Source organism: Eucyclogobius newberryi, unplaced genomic scaffold (assembly GCF_026437365.1).
Source record: "Eucyclogobius newberryi isolate DKJ021-1_F unplaced genomic scaffold, fEucNew1.0.hap1 SCAF_11, whole genome shotgun sequence".
NCBI lineage: Eukaryota > Metazoa > Chordata > Actinopteri > Gobiiformes > Gobiidae > Eucyclogobius > Eucyclogobius newberryi.
This window is the reverse complement of record NW_027315735.1, coordinates 28646296-28665728: the sequence shown is the minus strand read 5'-3', so window position 1 is coordinate 28665728 and position 19433 is coordinate 28646296. Positions and strand designations below refer to the sequence as shown.

The 19433-nt window shown below is 39.6% G+C and overlaps 1 protein-coding gene across 15 annotated transcripts in view; it reads right to left on the bottom strand.

The window, feature by feature from the left end:
- tenm2a (teneurin transmembrane protein 2a) overlaps window positions 1-19433 on the bottom strand; it is a 308508-nt gene that overhangs the window by 108395 nt on the left and 180680 nt on the right. For all 15 annotated transcript variants that reach the window (XM_072439821.1, XM_072439824.1, XM_072439822.1 and 12 more), the window contains one exon: window positions 13704-13935. In XM_072439821.1, coding sequence (XP_072295922.1) covers window positions 13704-13935 — 232 coding nt within the window. The remainder of the gene's footprint in view (window positions 1-13703; window positions 13936-19433) is intronic.

Genomic DNA, 19433 nt, shown 5'->3' with positions numbered 1-19433 from the left:
AAACCTACACGTCACGTGAAACCTACATGTCACCGTGAAACCTACATGTCACCGTGAAACCTACACGTCACGTGAAACCTACATGTCACCGTGAAACCTACACGTCACGTGAAACCTACATGTCACCGTGAAACCTACACGTCACGTGAAACCTACATGTCACCGTGAAACCTATATGTCACGTGAAACCTACACGTCACGTGAAACCTACATGTCACCGAAAAACCTACACGTCACCGTAAAACCTACACGTCACGTGAAACCTACATGTCACCGTGAAACCTACATGTCACCGTGAAACCTACACGTCACGTGAAACCTACATGTCACCGTGAAACCTATATGTCACGTGAAACCTACACGTCACGTGAAACCTACACGTGACGTGAAACCTACATGTCACTGTGAAACCTATATGTCACGTGAAACCTACACGTCACGTGAAACCTACCTACATGAAGTTTGTTTTAACGTTCAATCAAAATCAGAAAAGTACTTTCAGAGAAGAGAGAACGAGAAGAGAAAACTTGGGAAATAACTTTGGGGTAAAAAAAGGCAGTGGTTATGTTATGAGTTGATGTTTCGAAATAAGTCCAGGAAAGACTGGGTGGGAAGGTAAACATAAAAAGGACACTCCAATCTGCCACCCAATCAGACCGAACGACAAGGTCACATATGGGGAAGGCTCGCTCCAATTTCTCTTTCCGATGGATCCTTCCTGCCATATGGGTTTGAACATTCTTCACCTGATTGTGTCTCCAATTCGTTCCAGTCCAAGGCCTCTCTTTAACCTCCACCTGCTCTAGCCACCTTTTCTTTATATATATATTTCTGTCTTTTTATGCTTTTCGCCACGTTCATCCCATCTTCACTGCCCCTCTCTGAACTTGATGGCGTTGAAAGATCGCTGCAGTGCACTCTTCCGGTCCTCACTTTGCCACTGGGGTCAGAGCTCAGAAAGAGGATAAAAGGGGGATTTGAACCGTCATCCCGAGTCGGTATTACCCATTATGCTTTGCTATTCTGCACCTGCTCACCCAACAAGTCTCCTCTACCCCCGTCTGAGCCCTCCTCCGTTTTTCCATTTTCAGAGCTATCATTCCTTCCTCTGTCACGCTTCTCAGTCCCTCAAAGTAGAAATTATATCATGAAGCTTGTGATGGTTTGGAGAGATATTTTGGTCTGGTTTTGTTTGTCTATTTATCGTCATCATTCCAAAAACTTTCTCTTAGGGCCTTTAACTCAAAGCTTTGAATTCAGTAAATTTCAACTTTATTTCTTAAATAATTTCCTCCATTTGTAAAAGTAAAATTTTAGGGCTTCATACATTATAGAAATCAGTATTTTGGTAGTTTCTTGGACACATTTGACTATTCCATAAGAACACATTTAATAGCAATAAAAAGAAGGACATTGCATTATTTTGAATATGTGAGCTTCAAAATATTTGGAAATGAAAGAGGTGCAGTTGATTTCTCAGTTTTCAGACACCAGAGGGTCAGTGTTTATCTACCTTTATCATGTCACATATAAGTATATCTCTAATGTGTTCCTATGGGAGGTGGTTTGCTATAGCAACCGTATGAATAGAGAGCACTGGATTGAACATCAAAAAGTGAACGTCATTGGCCATTTTTCTGACAACAGTTCAAAGCGTCTTTAGAGATGCATTAGCCAAAAGAAAAACGTTGCGAAGCAAAGAAAAGAGCAGTAGAACGATGTACAGGGTCAAAACTTGTAAGTATCCATTCATCACACATACACTTTAGAATGAACAGAAAATTCTATGCAGCGAGATGACACGTCTAAAATTTGGCCGCAGAAAATGAATAGAAAAGCAAAGGCAAATCTTAGTAAAAGATTAAATGTATTATAGCTACACTGATTGTTGTGTATTTCAACATCACTACTGACATGAACATGCATCAAAAATCCTCTTTTTGATGTTTGCACAGGTTTGTAAATTTTTCTCAATAGGTCCTACACCTCAGTCTTTCCACCAATAAGTACCACCAAAGAAACCAGATCTAAACTGGTCTAAAACAGGACTATTTTAGGCCAAAACTAGATCTAAAAGTGGATTACACCATTAAACAGAAGTAAAACAAGGACTAACCCAAAAAGGACAACAAAAGTGGATAAAACTAGCTCCAAAAAAAAAAAAAAAGAACTAGACCTGAAGATGAACCTCACGCACAACAGTTGTAGAACCACTGACCCACACCATTGAATTGTGGACCTTCAAAAACAACTTGCGGGATGAAGAGAGAAATACAAGACCTTTAAAAAAACTTTTCAAGGACACAACGAGACAGAGAATCGACTTTTGCTGCTCTTTTCGGCGCCACGCTCAGAGGAAGTACGTGGCGGCCCCTACACAGACTCCAGGTGGTCGCACAGAAGAGGGCCCCGAGGTGAGAGAGGAAGATCAGAGAGCCCGCAGTCACTCCTCTCCCCCCCTCGCTCTCTTTCTCTCTCAGAAATGACAGAAACTTTTCAGCCCGGCGTCTTTGTCCGAGGGGCTGTTGTTTGCGAGCTGCACAGGTGCAAAAGCCTCGGGAATGAGGTTGTCTGGGGCTGTTTTTAACCTTGAGATTGGGGAAGATCAAATTGAAGAATGGTCAAAATTTAAGGGGAATAGCTGATATAACTGGTGAAAAGTTTGAATGGGGGACTTTGAATTATGAACAAAAATACATACAAAAGCAGGCATTTTGACACTTCCAGATCACCACAGTTTTGTGCTTTTTCAGATAAAGAACACGTCTGTACTCACTTCACTTTAAGCTGTGTTCAAACTTGATCCTGTTCCAGTCCAGGTTTAGTTCTGGTCTAGTGTAAGTTTTAATTCCAGGTTTAGTCCCAGTTTATTTGCTGTCTTGATGTGGTTCATGTGTAAGAGTGAGCGCAACCATAGCAACTAATGTGAATGATACACATAAAGAACAACTCCATCCAAAGACAATTGATCCCTGGACTACTACATTTATGCCACATTTGACTTACATATTGACCATTGCGAGACAGGACCAGTGCCTGTTTAAAAACTTTATTTAAAAATTATACATTTTTTAGTAATTCTGTGATTTTATGTAATTTGATCATTTTTTGCTCTTACAATATCTGAAAACCGTGGTCAAAATAAATGGCAATGCCCAATAAATACTCATTAATTATTTTAATTTTTTTCATATCAGCAGCAAATCATGTATTCAAACTCTTTGTCACATTTTAAATCAAGGCAATTAAATCCTGCACTGGCATATGCAAACAAACAGAAGAGTCCTTAATGTACTGTAATGCCGTTAATCTTTGCATTCATCATTAACAAAGAACAAATATTGTGAATCGTACATACAACTACATCAGAAAAGGCTCATTAATTTCTTCAAATGTTTGCCCCTGCATTGTAAAGAGCCTCATCTGTGAGCCATATGCTAGCTTTATGTTAACCGCACAATACACTATAGAGACGAGCGGTCCTGCTGTCCAAAGGCGGCTCGCTTGACTCCTTCTGGGAAGCGTGACATGATTGGCTGCTGCCATATTAAATTAACATACATTTGGTTAATAGATGGTTATTTTGCCTCGGGGCTTTTCTACTCTGTGTGTGGAGAAGTTCCCCAGGGTGAATCAGTGCAGTGGTCATGTGCACTCCATCTCTGAACATGTGACCAGTGGCCTTCAGCAGGACGGTCGTAAAAGCAATGTGACAATCTAATCCAGTGTCTTTTGATGGATTTGTGTGTGTAAAACATGAGAAAATATGTGTGGAAGGATTACATTTTAGTAATTACTCAAAAGTTACATTTTCTTTACAATACGGGATACAACTTTTCTGTTTTGTATTTTACAAAAGACACATTTTTTGAGCCCCTCATGACCGATCATTATTCTGATTGTTCGGTAGACAAGAACACAGTTAAAGCAACAGAGTGTTTACTTTACCACTATGATTAGTATTATTTTGTCTTATGTTAGCTTATTTTTATAATTTTTATTTTATTCATCTTTTTATTTTAATTTTAATTCTAATTTAAATTGTATTTTATTTATTTTTTTCTCTGTTCCCTATTAATAATATGAGAGGTTCTGCCCATAGGAGTTTTGTTTATAAGAGTTTTTTTTTTCTATTAAGAGTGTTATCTGTTCTTTTCTTCTGTATCTACTTGCGTTGCAACACCGAAATTTCCCCATCGTGTGGACAAATAAAGGCATATCTTATCTTATCTTAAGTCTCAAAAACAAAGTGGCATCATCCATGTTTTCTAAAGGAAATACAGCAATGTGCAAAGCTAAAGGAACATTCGTTTGACCCTGCTATTTTGGAAGCTCCATGTGGTTAAACCCAAATGAAAATTATTGGGCGAATGTTATCCACTGGTTGAATGGTAAAATTAAACCTCTTTTATTTTGAGTAAGTAGGCCATGCTAAAATGACCAGGGGTAAAATAGCATCGTACAATCAGGTCTCTTGGACATCTAATTGTATTCCTACTTTTGACTTTTTTACATTCTGGAGGACACTTTAGAATCCTGGCAGTTCCCAGCACTCACACTCACTGGCTTTTACGCATTTAGGAGCTCCCTAATTTCTCAAATGTGTGTTTATATATCTGTCCACTTGCATAAAACCAGCTGCTGTGCTCTGAGCGGGAGAGGACTCAGTTTGGGAGCACTCTGGATCCATTATTTATCGGCCCCGTGCGCTGTCTTTCCCTTTCACTCTCATCAAATCCTGCCTCTGATTGTGGGACTACGAGGCTATGTCTCTTCTTCAACTCTGCTTACCGAGGCAAAGCATGGCACAAAATACCCGCGGGCTGAATACTGTCTGCACATTGGAATGAGCACACACAAACTGAGGAGAATAGTCTACAAATATCATTGTTTCCCTATATGAATGACAAGAGTTAATCAATAACTGTGATAATAGATGTCACTTGAAATGTATAAAAGAAAAGATTGGAAGCAGATGTATGTGATGTTAAATTATTCCTTATAAGCACTTATTAGTCTGTCCCATTTTGTTTGTTTGAAGATGCTTTTTTGAAATGCTTCCTCAATTTTTAGTTATTTTGTCTTCAGCTGTGTAAGGTCTTTTTCTTATGATTTTAGGGTCATTTAAAATTTAAACAACCCAGAGTAGAACAACAACACAGTGTCTGTGTATGTGCATTCAAACTGTGGTTTAAAGGTTTAATGGGGCACTAAAGGAATGTCCAGACATTCATAATTTTAGGGCACAATTTAAAAGGGAGGAATTCAACCACTATTGGGCTTAAAAAGGGTAATAAATGCACTCAAGGTGAGCATTACTACTGTAATGTGCTGTTCAATAATAATAACACTTTCATATTAGTATTGTTTTGTGTCACAGGGAGGTGTGGGGGCTCATAAGGTCACACTTCCCACTCCTTTTTGAACACAACAACCACATTTCTCACTGATTGCTAAGCAACATTGTAGGTTGAAGGCATGTGTTTGAAAACAAACAAACTACTTAATAGTTGTGTAGAATGACTTTAAAGTAACCCAATAGTTGCCTATTTGCCACATCTGTCCAAGGCCATTAGACAGCACATGGGATTCCTGTAGGCTTCCACACAGATCACATATTTGCATATTCACTTGCTCACATAAAAGACCAAGGTCAAACAGTGTGTCTGAGCCTCATTTTCATAGTCATTGAAGCACTCTATGATGGCGGGGGCCAGTGGTAATTAACTACAATACGTCTAATGGCAATGCAGATAGTGAGCTGGTGAAATAGCTCCGCACTGACACAATGTTGGACTTGATGTGGCGTTATGTATTAGAACTGAATTCATTTCGGTCTTTGTTGTTCCGTGTGCCGTATTGCGAAGCTCTGTGTGGGATGGGGAATATGTCTATGGACCCACACTAATTACGAGGAGGAATGGAAAGTGTGTAATGTGCTCTGGGGAGGTAATTGACATTGATTTATGTTGCAGAGGACTATGGAGGGGCTCTATCAAAGCGGGCAGCCAGCAATCACAAGTCCGTATCATTAGGCTGAATTTGTGCGCTCGCTAGGACACGCACAGATTTTTATTTGAGCTTTTTTGACAGAGTGGTCCAATGTAGAAACCTCACACATAATTAGACTAAGCTGACAGAGCGCCGCGTTCTCTTCTTTACACTATTGTAAGCCCCAAGAGTCAAAGATGGCAGCTGCTCATATTGAACAGTGAGCTGATCATATTTGTTCTTGATTCCCGATTGATTTTCATGCTGTTTGTCCAGCGTTAACTCTGACGGTTGCTGCGATTTTTCATTCAAACGCATGCAATACATAACAGAAACTATTTAAATGTATTATGTCACCTTTTAATTTAAGAATTGTCTGTTGTTTCACAGCAAATCATTTAGAGGACACATTATTATTATGCAAAATCGTTATTTTTTTGAGGTTTTAGGCATGATATAACAAACCTACAAGAAGTTCTGTTTTGTTTTAAGTGCATCTATCATCGCAAAATTCATTCTGAGCATTTCTCCCATAAAATCGCACACATTATAACTGGGTGTGCATATAAACATGGGGTCTAGTAGCGTATAGGTGTAGATTTACATATTTTTCATTGTTCATTCCCAGTACTGCCAGTAGGTGCCGTGGTAACACCAAATCACAATTGGGAGCCCATCTGGTAGAACATGATGTGTTTACATAAGCATTATTCTAAGTTCTTAAACATTAAATTCCAATAGAAAGACTTTTATAAGTTTAAAAGAGCGTGTTTGAAGGCCAAAACCACAAACAATGCACATGTGTCCTTTAGGATGATCCAGTTATATACCATGTTATGATATATTTATAGTTCGACCACCAATCGCGGCACCTATAGTCAACCAGCACACTTCTACAACCATGTCTTTGCACAGTGGAAGCATAAGAGACCACAGTCTTCACAATCTTCCATTAGAGAGAAAGGAGAACTAATGGCTTCTCCCCTGTGCAACTCAATCCTGTTTAAATCAATGATATAGAAAAAAAAAACCGACTTCAACATGCACATGTCAAGATAATAGTTATGAAGTCGTTTAGAAAATGTCATCAGTATGAGGATTTTAGGGATAGAAATTGAGTCCCCCAATTAGAATGGCTGAAGAAACAAATAGTCAGCGGTTTTGGAAAACTACTTTGTACTATTTATTTATTTTTTCTAAAGCTTTTGACAGAGGAATTCTTATAAATTGTGATTTGAGGCTTTTCGGGGAGACTTCTGACAATTTGTTACAGGTTTTGACTGCTGGTTTGTTTTAAACTGACATTTCTTCTTTCCTAATTGGCTTCCCCCAAACTTCCTCTGACACAGCCCCTTAAATCATGACAACTTACAATTCTGGCAATTACCAAATTCCCATTTATTTATTTATGTATTATTATTTTCTAACTTTTCCTGATTACTATTTAGTCTCACTACTGGTGACTAGCTGACACCCAAACCACTGCTAACAACACCTACGCTTCAATAGGAAAAAATCTGTGATGTATATTGGTTCCAAAATAATATAAATTTGCAAATGAATGGCAATTTACATTATTTAAAAAATTCTTGAACCAGTTATTTTAGTGATACACAACAAAAGTAACTCTAAATCTTGTGAACATGTTGTTAAAGTAGTAATAATCCAGGTCATTATTTTACATTAATTTACTCTAAACCACAAGATTATCCAAAATGTCTTAAATATAGAAAAAGGTCTATTGAATTTTTAAAACTGCATGGTCCTGTCTCTTTGTAGTGGCATTTCACTGTAATGAACAATGTATTTTAATTTGTATTGTTGAAGAATGGCTATGTGACATTATGGACATGTTTGACGCAGAGTCCAGAGCTGTGGGCGGAGACAGGAGGTAAGTGAAAACAGTCATTTTCAGAGCGCTCAAGCTTCAACGCAGGACAATTTCTTGAAGATGCATTCATCAATTGCCATACAACTTTGAGCAAATGACGAGGGAACACCATTATTAACATGTTTAAAGCTCATAAAAGTCAATTTGACATAATATGTAACTGTTCAACAAACCAAAGTTATGATCATCTTTAAGTTGACGGCCAAACATTTCATATGATACATCTACTTTGTTAGTACTGAGCTTGCCAACTATAAATTATGCTTTAATGTGGAGGCCCTCAATTTTCCTTACTGTTCTGACAAGCAACATAGAGGCTATATATACAGACCAACTTAAGCTGCAGCTCACACACTGACATACATTTTCAAGACTCCTGGGTCTACCCACGCTCAATAAAAACGCATGTGGGTTTTTCTTTTCATAAGATTGCCCTGTTTATGTTATCAAACTGCTCATTTGCATCGAAGCAGCTTGAGAAGAGACATAAGAGACAAGCGGACCGAAGAGTGGGAGGCTATACATTAAAAAAGCCTTTGACGATGAAAAGACGGGGGATACTTTTCTCACTCCGATCCAAACTTCTCCGCTGAGGGTTGAAAAAACAGACCTGGACAATTAACCACAGAACAGAGAGCATGCTGGGTAATTAGCGGGGAGTCAAGGCTAGAGTTCCCCTGGAGCTAGCGTGCTTTTTTGATACCCTCAGCCGTCAACAAACATGTGGTTGTGGGGAGGGACCCTGAGAGAATCGGCTTCAGAGGTAGACAACAATTAGCGAAGGTCAAATTGTTGCGGCGGCAGTGACAGAAAAGTGGTCAGAAAATGATGCTCCGCCGAGGCTGTCGGGAAATTTTCAAAGGATAACAAGCACATGGATGCGGTAATGGTCTCATATTTGCTTTGAAAAGAAATGTGTAATATCTAACTTAAGAAAGTATTTCCATCTATATGTGGCTTAGCTTTGCTGATTGCTGAAGTGAAACTTGATCTCTTCCGCTATTCCAAAGTCGGAAAGAGAACATTATCTTCTTTATAGTTTGTTGGAATGATGAGAGAAAACTCGGCTTCGGCACATCTCATAGTCAGTGCAATATTAGAACTTTATTGACAATTTTATCATCAATAAAAACAGATATGGATACTTTAGGAAAATACAATTTAAAGTGCTCTATCAATAGATCAGTTCACTTTTATTATTTATACTTTATATCACAGCCGTTATTGGGCCGAAATCTCTCCTCGGTCTCCTGTAACCCCCTGTAGATCCTGTCCCCATAGCAATGCATTTGAAAGTAACCTATAGCTCCTCCTCTCACCGTTGCATTGCCGAGCTGCGCCTCCAGATAAATTGAGACGCGGCAGGGCTCTTGGCGATCCTATTTATCCCTTCAGAGCCGGGGGCCACAGCGGAGGGGGGGGTGCATGGATGTCCCTCCCGCGATCCAAGGCAGAGATCGAAACTAGCATCAACTACCGCACTAGGCTCCGGTACTTTCAGTGAAAAAAACACTGAAACAAATGCAGATGAGCTTGGCATCTTTGGTAATATAGCTTGTAGTGTTAAATGCATCCATGTCTCCAGTCTTCTTCTTCTTCTTCTTCTTCTTCTTCTTCTTCTTCTTCTTCCGTCTATTTCCTGGCTGCTATCCTCGTTAAATCAGAAGAGCTCTGCATTCATCTGCCCTCTACAGTCCAGGGCGAACAATTTAAACAAAGTTGGATTTTATTCTCTTGAAACTGTAGGTGTAATCCTCCGCGCATCCACGGCTGTTCCATAATAAAAAAGGTTTGAATCAATTTTTGCTACTAGTCTTTCCCAAATATTTCCGGCTGTGGTTACATGCACACTCAAAATCTGATTAGCACCAGATTTTTGGAGTTGTAAGATCATTAAAATGACCAGTTAGCAGCAAAATACGATGATGAAGTAATAATATTTCCTTCTGATTATGGATTCCCTGATCATGGGCATGTCAATTAAATGATCTTAATGGTTCAGAAATCAGATAATAATTGGATTTTGGTGTGCGTGTAAACATTAGCAACACAATCTAACTTTCTCTGATTATTTATTTCCCTTTTTGGTCATTGCTGGTTGACTGACGCCCAACCAACCAGCCATGGAAACTAGTTTGTGGAGCGACATCACTGACTAAAAAAAACTAATTCCCTCTCTGGTAAATGCATCCATGTTGGACAGTCCCCAATCTCCTGCCTTTCCCCTCCATCTCCTGTCTACAATCCTCTCCCCAAAACAATCTGCTTCCATCACCAGGGCTCTGCATTTATCTGCCCATCCAGCGCCATAAACCATTCCCCTCTTTTCTCTTATATCCCCCCGCCCCCCCTGTCTGTTACCCTGCCAGTCATCCCGGCCCTGGGGTGTTCTTAGGTGATCAATCTTCATCCGTGCGTTGTTGTCGCGCTGCGGAGTTAAAAAAAAACAAAAAACACCAAACGCGCACGCCCCCACACCCGCATAGACACTCGCATTTAGCAGAATGTAACAAGTGGACGTCAAATGCCAAAATTTACATATGACGTTACGTTGGGGAGCGGTTCCAGTCAAAGGAAGAAGAGACACCGGAAAGCATCGCAGCAATAATCGCTTCTCTTTCACAGTTCACACATGGGCTCATCATCTCTTAGCTGCTAGTTTTAATGAGATGGAGGACAGAGAGTGCCAGCTTTGGGGATGGTGTGACTCTCCCTAGCTGCACACGCTTGGCTCCGGACCCGCTCGCAGGCTCCAGCAGCTACCGCCAGCCCGCCCAGCCTCCGCCATCGAGCCATCCCGGAGAAGAGGCCTCAATCTGGGCTGTAGAGGGTGGAGCTGGATGGTTGCTGCATGCGCTGCTCTGGGCGCCGTGCTTTGCTACAGGCGCCGAGCCATGCCCAACCCCACCACCTGAACATGACCAAATATTGGCAAGAAAAGATAGCGCGCAAAAGCGACTGTGTGTGTCTTCATCTGCGGCGATAAAGACAGCAATCAGACTAATATAAAAGAGCATTTGTACATTAGACAAAAAGACGGCTCCATTTAGACAACTTGTTAAAGCTGGGTGACGTAGAAAGATTCACAGCTATGACTAAAAACAGAGTGCATATAGGGAAATGTTTTAAATTAATACTTTCCAAATATTTCTTGAGTGCTGTGCTTTTGTATTGAATGTATCTTATGCCAGATGCCCTCCCTGGAGCCCATTAGCTCCGACACAATCAAAATTTCATCTATGCTGAGACACAAACAATTATAAACTTAGCATTTTTATTTAACGACTGGAAACAAAATAAATAAATTAATACATATATTTTATTATACATTTAACAATAATGATTATTGAGTATTTCAGATTGAAAACAAAACTGTTATTTACTTCCATTAAGACATTTTATTTTATGTAAGGCCTTTTTCATTCAATCTGATACCAAAACTTGGCCAAAAGTATCGCAGTATTGTTTTGATCCGATACCAAATACTTTTTAATGCTTTGAATTGTCTCTACTTTAAATTATTTTCCATTGGAGTTGAAAGATTATACTTTTGGGGCTCCACGCTTGCTTGAACTGAATTGAAGTAGATATATATATATGTGTACACAAACTGAAATATACATCGTGAATTTAATAAAGAAAGTATTAAAATCAAACGAAAACATATTGCAGTATTATAGTACTTCTGAGGATCTCTTTACTGTAGCCTGAACTCAAATCAAGCAACACTTTTTACGTTATTTGATTTCACACAGTTGCACATTTCTAGGCACTCAAAGCATGTCCCCGTTCTCGTAACTGCAATCAGTAAAATAACCATGGCAACACAGGTCTTTATAAACAATTGAAATAGCCGCTATATTTATACCTGTCGTGTTTCTTGTTTCACACAAGGCGCTCTTGCTTCCTCTCCTCCATCATGCATATGACGAGAGCACGGGCGCAGGTTGAGGCGCGGCCCTGAATTAAACATGGCTTTATAAATAGTGCAAAGGGGCCCGCACTCAAGGGATCTTTTCCGGGGACCGTCGGAGCGGTACTGCCCACCCCACGCAGCAGGAGAAACACAACTACAGCTAGCGAGGGGTAACTGTTCCAAGTGCACTAGTGAGCATGCTAGCAAGGGAGGATATATGTATACAATGTAGACGGGGCCTGGCTCTCTCGGCATGGCTCATGAATAGTAATACTCCTACATGAACGCTCTGCTCGCCCGGTAAGCGTTCTTTGTGTGCAATGGTCTGTGTTTCTTGCTCTCTCACTCCAGGTGGCATGAAGAACGAGCGTCGGCTCCTGGGGGCCTCTGGTGTGAGGTCTGCTACATGATGGAGTACTAAATTCATTGTTATTCGTAATGGATGACAGCGTTTTGGTTGTTAATGTCAAATATTAAATTGGCAGTGTCGGCTGTGAATTGCACAGTGTAAACAAAGCCAAACAGAAGTATTTCTTGTCTGTGAGACGCAGTGTGAACCAGTCGCTGAGGAGGAAGTGGTGTTGAGGCGAAGTCAAACCAAAGCGCTTCAAGGTCTTACTGCTTTGCTTGGAATGTTCCGCGGTAGGACGTTAAACTTATTCATCGCCATGGAGATAAGAAGGTGATGCCTCAGATCAACAATTTTGCACAGTAAAAAAAATTAATGTGATTTAATGAATACAAGATATGATGAGGTAAATTGCAAAAATAGATACCTTTGTTTGGTCGAAAAAGTATTTACCGGTATATATACATATAATAAAGGAAAATAAAGTCTGGTGGATTTGCTCAAAGAATAATTGTTGCTATGTGTGTTGCTACTGCTATGTTGATTGCAGTAAAATACATTTGGAGTTTGAAAACATTACTATAAAACTAAACCATTAGCCTTTAAAATGGCACTAATCTGTATTTGCAAATTAAGTATTATGTTTAATGCAAAACAGTGGAGAATTCCAGGCAATGCAATGTAATCTACTTATATACCATACTGTGTAAACAATATTATCCTAGTGAATTATAGGCTGTAAAGCAAATTACTTTTACTAGACATAAAGCCTATAATATTGCAAAAATAGAGTAATCATAATACACTTTATGGCCGTTTTACCCACCATATTAGTTTAAATAATTTAAGCTTGAGCCTATTTTAGCCATCTTCCAGGATGTGCTGTGCCTCAGACTGGAAAAAACATTTTGAACTGAAGAATAATGGGAACAATATAAAGTCACTCAATTCTTAATTTATCAAATGTGGGCGTAACTTTACTATTGTTAACCTAATGTCTATCAAGGCAATAGAATATCTTTGTCTCTGACGTGCCCACAAAGGCAGCACAGTGCAGAGCCATGTAATATTCATAATCCTGTTTGCTATGTCACATCATCAATTTTTAAACCGGGCTTTGCAGGGACGTTGTGAGACAGCACTTTTGAGTGGTTCATAGTGTAAGAGCATAGCTTTCATGGCTCCTGGTTTTAGCCGGCTAGCGTTAGCACTGATCATAGACAAGGCATTTATTATTAGCGGGCTTAAAGGTGATCCATGTAACATTTCTTGTGGAGGGTTCACCACCCACTTATCTACATGATCTACATTGACCATAAAATTGCCAAAATGTCCTGAATCAAAACATGCCCATTTTGGTAAAAACAAACACCCATAATGCTGTTTTTGCACTTGCAATATATAATTTCTGGGCATGCCCACACTTATTTTGCAAAACAGCACTATTCAATTTATTTTTCTTTAGCATTCCTGGTAAAATAGGCCTAATCACAAACAGTGTATTTAAATGTTGCTTAAATATAGCAGCTTGAAACACAAGAAAACATGCGTCTTACCTGGTCTCTAATGGGACATTGCTGTTAAGGACCCAGCTGTCCTGTAGCTGGACAGACTCAGGGGTGGTGGGCCCGTCCCCTGTGCCTGGGGCGGGGGCGTGGATGGGGTTGCGTCCCCCTCGCAGCGTGTTTCTGTTCAGGCTGTTGGCAGACTGGTGGGACACGGTGTGGTGGTTGTGAGGAGGCGGGAGAGGAGGCCGCAGTGTGGACTGACTGTGATGGTTGGCAGCCCCTGAAAGACAAGGAGAAAAAAAGCACACATAAAATTAGAATCCAGGTTTCTTTGTAAAATAAAATCAAAAAGAGTTTCTTGTGAACAAAGGGAATTCCAAGTGCAGACACAGAAGTGGAGCAGCCTCGTTCGAGCGTATACAGCTGTGGGACGACTTCATTATCACTGCATTATGTTCTGCTGCTGAAGCTACAATTACTTTGTCAGAGAAGGCCTATATTTCCAGGTGGCAGACTGGTTTTAGAGCCTCGTCTAGGGTGCTACAATATACAGAATCAGTTGCAGCCCAATTCTTTGCAAAATCAGACAAAGGTATATTTCACTCTGGCCTACACAATGATAAACAACTTAGAGGATTATGGACAGTTAAAGTTAGTATTAAATTGGATGTGCAAACAATAATCATATAATGTGAACTTGTTGTGGTGGAGATGAGAACGAATACAGAACGTCAATCAATACAAGACAATCTGATATTATGTCATGCTTCCCTGTTTTCACGGCACATAGACACTAATTGAACCTAATGTTACGTGTATGTGTGGATGCATGGATCTATACAAGCAACATTAGAGCAGAGCCCCTTATCAGGTTCCCTCAGACTTTAGGGAGAACATGTCAATCAGAACCCAAACCCAATACAAATGCAACCTCCAACACAGAGCTTAATGAACGGACCCAGGGCCAGACAGACACTTTCACCCCCCTACACGAAATCAGAGCGGGATTTGTGCCCGTCCCGCGCATCAGTCCTTTAAGAAAAATCTATAAACCACACACAAACCCATATGGGAAGAGGATTCTGTGTTTTTTGTAAGTGTACATGATCGATCCACAGCTCACGGCCACAGACTTGTTCTTTCAGAGGGACAGACGCAATGTGCTCAAAATGTCCAGAGTTGAGAAAACTAGGGGTCAGATTTGTCCAGTTTGACATGTGACATTTAGTTCAAAAATAAAGCGGTAAACATTTATGAATGGAAGCATATACTGAAATTCATAAATGCAGACCGTAAGCAGTAAAACGTGTTGTTGACCAAGACACTGTTAAGAAATACTTTTAATGATGCAACTGCGCAAGAATCCCTACAAGGAATAATGAGAGATAATCAGTGCAACTACAATTATGACTAATGATTATCAATTGGTTTAAGATTCGAACACTTTGAACACTGACTTGATCATTCTCTGATAATTCACATTTCATTTTCCTGATTGTCATTTTAATATTCATATCTACTACAAGACTAAACTAAGCTCGATCCAGGACCAAACCAGGTCAAGTTTAAACGCACCTTTACTGGCTTATTATATTTGATAAATGCTATTTTCCTTTTTTGTTTTACATCACAAAATACTTGACACATCTTAGCACTCACTGACTTATTAAAACAACGTCAAATTCATCAAAAACGGGAATAAGCTCAACATATGCTCACATAAGTCTGAAGTGACAGCCGCTTTTTCTTACTCCTTTTGAGCATAAATACAACATTAATGCAGCGCGCTGTAACCAAACGCACATGTTGCTCGAACAAACAAACACGCAAAAGGAAGTGCTTTATCAGAGTCGAGCTCCAAGTCATTTATCCATGTTAAAACTAAACACTGTTCCTTCATTATCTTCAAATACTCCAAGCCAAATTAACAGCAGTTTTCTCCAGATGTTATCCTCTCTGTAATGTGACCTGATTCCTCTCTGCTGCCCCCGGTGGGAGGAGTTGAGGGTGCAGGTATCAGAAGAACAGCTGTCAGTGAAAGAGGAGAGGCGGCGAAGGAGCCGGCCAGGGATTGACCTGTGACACGGGACAGACACAAACATCTGTCTGCACATGTGAAGAGGCTCCTGGGATGAGAAGCAGTGCACTGCCCCGCTCTCATCTGCATGTATGTACGCAGCACCTGCACCAGCTCTGCACCACGTGGGCACATTTAAATACAGAAACCTTATTTGATTGTATGTCCATTAAAGCCTTGATTGTATTTGGCACTTTTTATTTTATTGCTCTCATTTAAAGAGGCACCAACTTTTTTATCATTATTTTTTGTTTGTAAATGTGTAGTTTTTCCAGCCAGAAAGTGTCGAGACTAAAAAAAAAAACTGCTGCACGCTGCAAACTTACAAGAGAGAGCTATGTGCATCACTGCATGCTTTGGGATGAGAACTTATTGAATGTGCAAGAGTGGTGCACCCGGCTTCACTTTTCTGTCTAAAAAGGCCAAAAATGCATGGAAGTGAACAATGCGGATGTGCCAAAGGGTTTGTGAGAGCTAGGAGGAACAAGTTATATTTAAATACCTACTTCCTACTTTCACGGTTTGAAAATCCGGTAGCCCAGCTTTAAGTTCAGCGTACTTTTCACTGTCCCTGTAGGGAAATTTGTATTTCACCCACCAATGTAGCTGAGGCAACTGTCAGGTGAAGTGGGGGATTAGAGCGCAGCACCAATAGACCTTCTCCAGGTCATCCTTAAGATAGTTTCATGGTCATGAATACCTTGTTGGAGGTATTTTAGGCTGATGGAGTAACTGAAGAACCTGGCTAACCACTTCTTGTTAGTATGACTTTTAATTCAAAATGAACGTTCAGTTATTTTAAGTGTTTTCTGACTAAATCAGACAAGACTCATTGACAAAGTAACAGCAAAAACATGGTTTTATGTCAACTACGAGTTTGTGGGAAACTATTTAACCAACACTGCTATGGATATACATCTATTTTTGGAGCACTGAACCCCATTAGTGTAGTATATAACTATCTACATTTTAAACAATGATAACAATGATATTTGACATTCTTTCCTGCCATGCTGCTACTATACTTTTCACCCACCATAACGTTCTCAACAAGACCTGGGTTTAACAAGCACATGTGTTTAGAGAGAAGCTGGTGTGCAGGCAAACATCACAGGCTACATACAAAGAGCCACAAGTCACCAGCCTGCTACCACGACAAATGCATATGTTTGCCTCAGTGACTTTCCCTCCATAAATATTGAACAGCTTTTTCTTAATCATTTATGGATGAATAATAAATGGCACACCTCTGTATATATATATATTTAAAAAAAAAAAAACATGGCTTTTCAGCTTTCTTTGCTTGGCGCATATATGCAAGACTTTGGGCATTGTTTTACCATTAGGGAGAGAGTTGGCAAGCAGAATTCATCAATCCTCCAAATGGTACGCGGAAAAAATACTTTTAGTCAAGACTTGCAAAATGTGAAAATGTATGAAAAAAGATGCAAATGCTATTATGTTTTCTATTATCCCACAACCTCAGGCTATATAAAGAGATAATGTTTAAAAAATGTAAATGCCTTGAGTATTAAGTTGGATTTTTCCATTTGAAATCCTTTGGGCTTATTTTGTATGCACCGTCACCCCAACTGAACCAAACCAATTGTATTTTGATTTTTTTGTGTTGAATCAATATTTGTTGAGACTGAAAGGGACTCGAAATGTTGAATGAAAGTTGCGGCCTTCAAGAGACCGCCGATGTCTCCGCAAATGTGGAAATATTTAAGATCTCACACAAATTGCTTTCTGTCTTTTTTAAAGTAGTTCAGGTGGAGACCTCAGATCCATCAAAAGATTGCAAAGAAATAGCTAAACATATAAGCCAATAAAAAAGTATTGTGCATCAAATGTAAGAATGGCAAAGGTGCAAGGATGTTTCATTGAAGGCAGAAAACAAAAACTTTGAACTAATTTCACCTGAGATCAACTTGGGGGGAAAAAAAGCATACACCTATATTTGAAGTTGAAGGATGAAGCTTTAACAAAGTGACCATCTACTTAACTGCACCAACATTGCTTTAACCAAGATGGATCCTGTATCTTCAGATCTTCAGCTCCTGTGTCTTCAACTTGAGTTATAGAATCTCACTTGTTGGATGTAGACAAAGTTTTATTGATCCATGAGAGATCTTCTGTGCTGTTTTAAGTGAATAAATGAATGCCAGACAGGTTTTGTTTATTTCCCCTTGGTAATTCCCTGTGCCGCCAGTAGATGGAGTGCTAAAACTAAAAACCAAATGAGAGCTAGCCTCAAAGATTTTCAGTACATTCGTTCAAAACAAAGGTACTAATACAAATACTACATAATGTGTGTTATTTAAGTATTGGACGAATGAGAAATGACTCTGAAAATGATGCAAATAAAGATAAATACTTTTTATACCCTTTTGAAAGATTAAGATAAGATAAGATAATCCTTTATTGTCCCACATGGGGAAATTTCATTGATGCAATGCAGTAGATACAGAGGTAGATACAGAAGAAAAGAACAGAGTCCAAGGTTATCCCATGATTACAGCACATGTTTGTTACATTGTATTTTTATTAGCTCTTTTTTGCAGCATTAGATTAAAAAAAAAAGTCTAATAATAACAAATATATCTGTTAAATGATAATCTGAAGTACAGACACTTACTAGATGCCAAATTGCCCATAGCCACAAGCTGCAGGAAGCTCTAATAGGAACAGCCGTTTTACCTGGAAGCTAGTCTGATAAAAGACAAAGCATGCAGCGAGGAAACGGCACAATTAGGGAGCAACCAAGCAGATCACATTTTATTCTACTTTATCTTGCACCCCTTTCTTTCCACTCATCTTACCCACTGCATTGTGGGTAAACAGCAAGCATGAAATGATTTTCTCAACAGTTTTTGTTTTGTTTTTGCAAGCTACTTTTCTGGAAAAAAACCTTTTTTTTTGCCTTTTTTTGCCTGACCCAGTTTATTCTGTCCAAGGTCTCCCATGACTGCAAGAGAGAGAGAGGAGAGAGAGAGAGAGAGAGAGAGAGAGAGAGAGAGAGAGAGAGAGAGAGAGGGAAAGAGGGAAGGGTTTGGATCTGGCTAATCCCTGGAAGTTCATTATGCTCGCCAATTCAAAAGGATCCAGCCTCTCTCAGCACAAGTGCATTAGCCTGTCTGCTAACCTGGCTCCCCTCTGTAAAGTGCACTGCGGCGCGAGAGGCAGGGGATCGCCACAGCGTATTAAACCCACCGTATAAGCACGTGTGCGGCCAACTGGCAGGACACGGGCACAGCGGAAACGACGGGGCAAAGGATAAACGGGTGAGGACATGAAAACAAAAGTGGTTGGTTCCAAAACGGGATCATTTTCGACGACTATTCTAAAAGAAGATGATTAGTGCTGTCACGATACAAACGTTTGTATCGGGCTCGATACGCGATACTAATTTCAATCCCACAATAATGACATAATCACTTTTTTTGAGGAATTTGAATGTAATTTTCATCAACATGATAGTAGTTTCTTTCATTTTAGAATTAAATTAGTTCATATGTAGACCAAGACCATGTTAAAACTAGGTCCAACTTTGTCCTGTTTATGTTTATGATACTTTTTCAACTGAGCCGCTAGTTTGAATATAATTTTTAGTGTTGATCAGTATCTGGCTAAAGATTTTTTGAGACATACAATTTGTGTTCAGTTTTTGGCAAATGTATTAAACACTTTTAAACCATGGA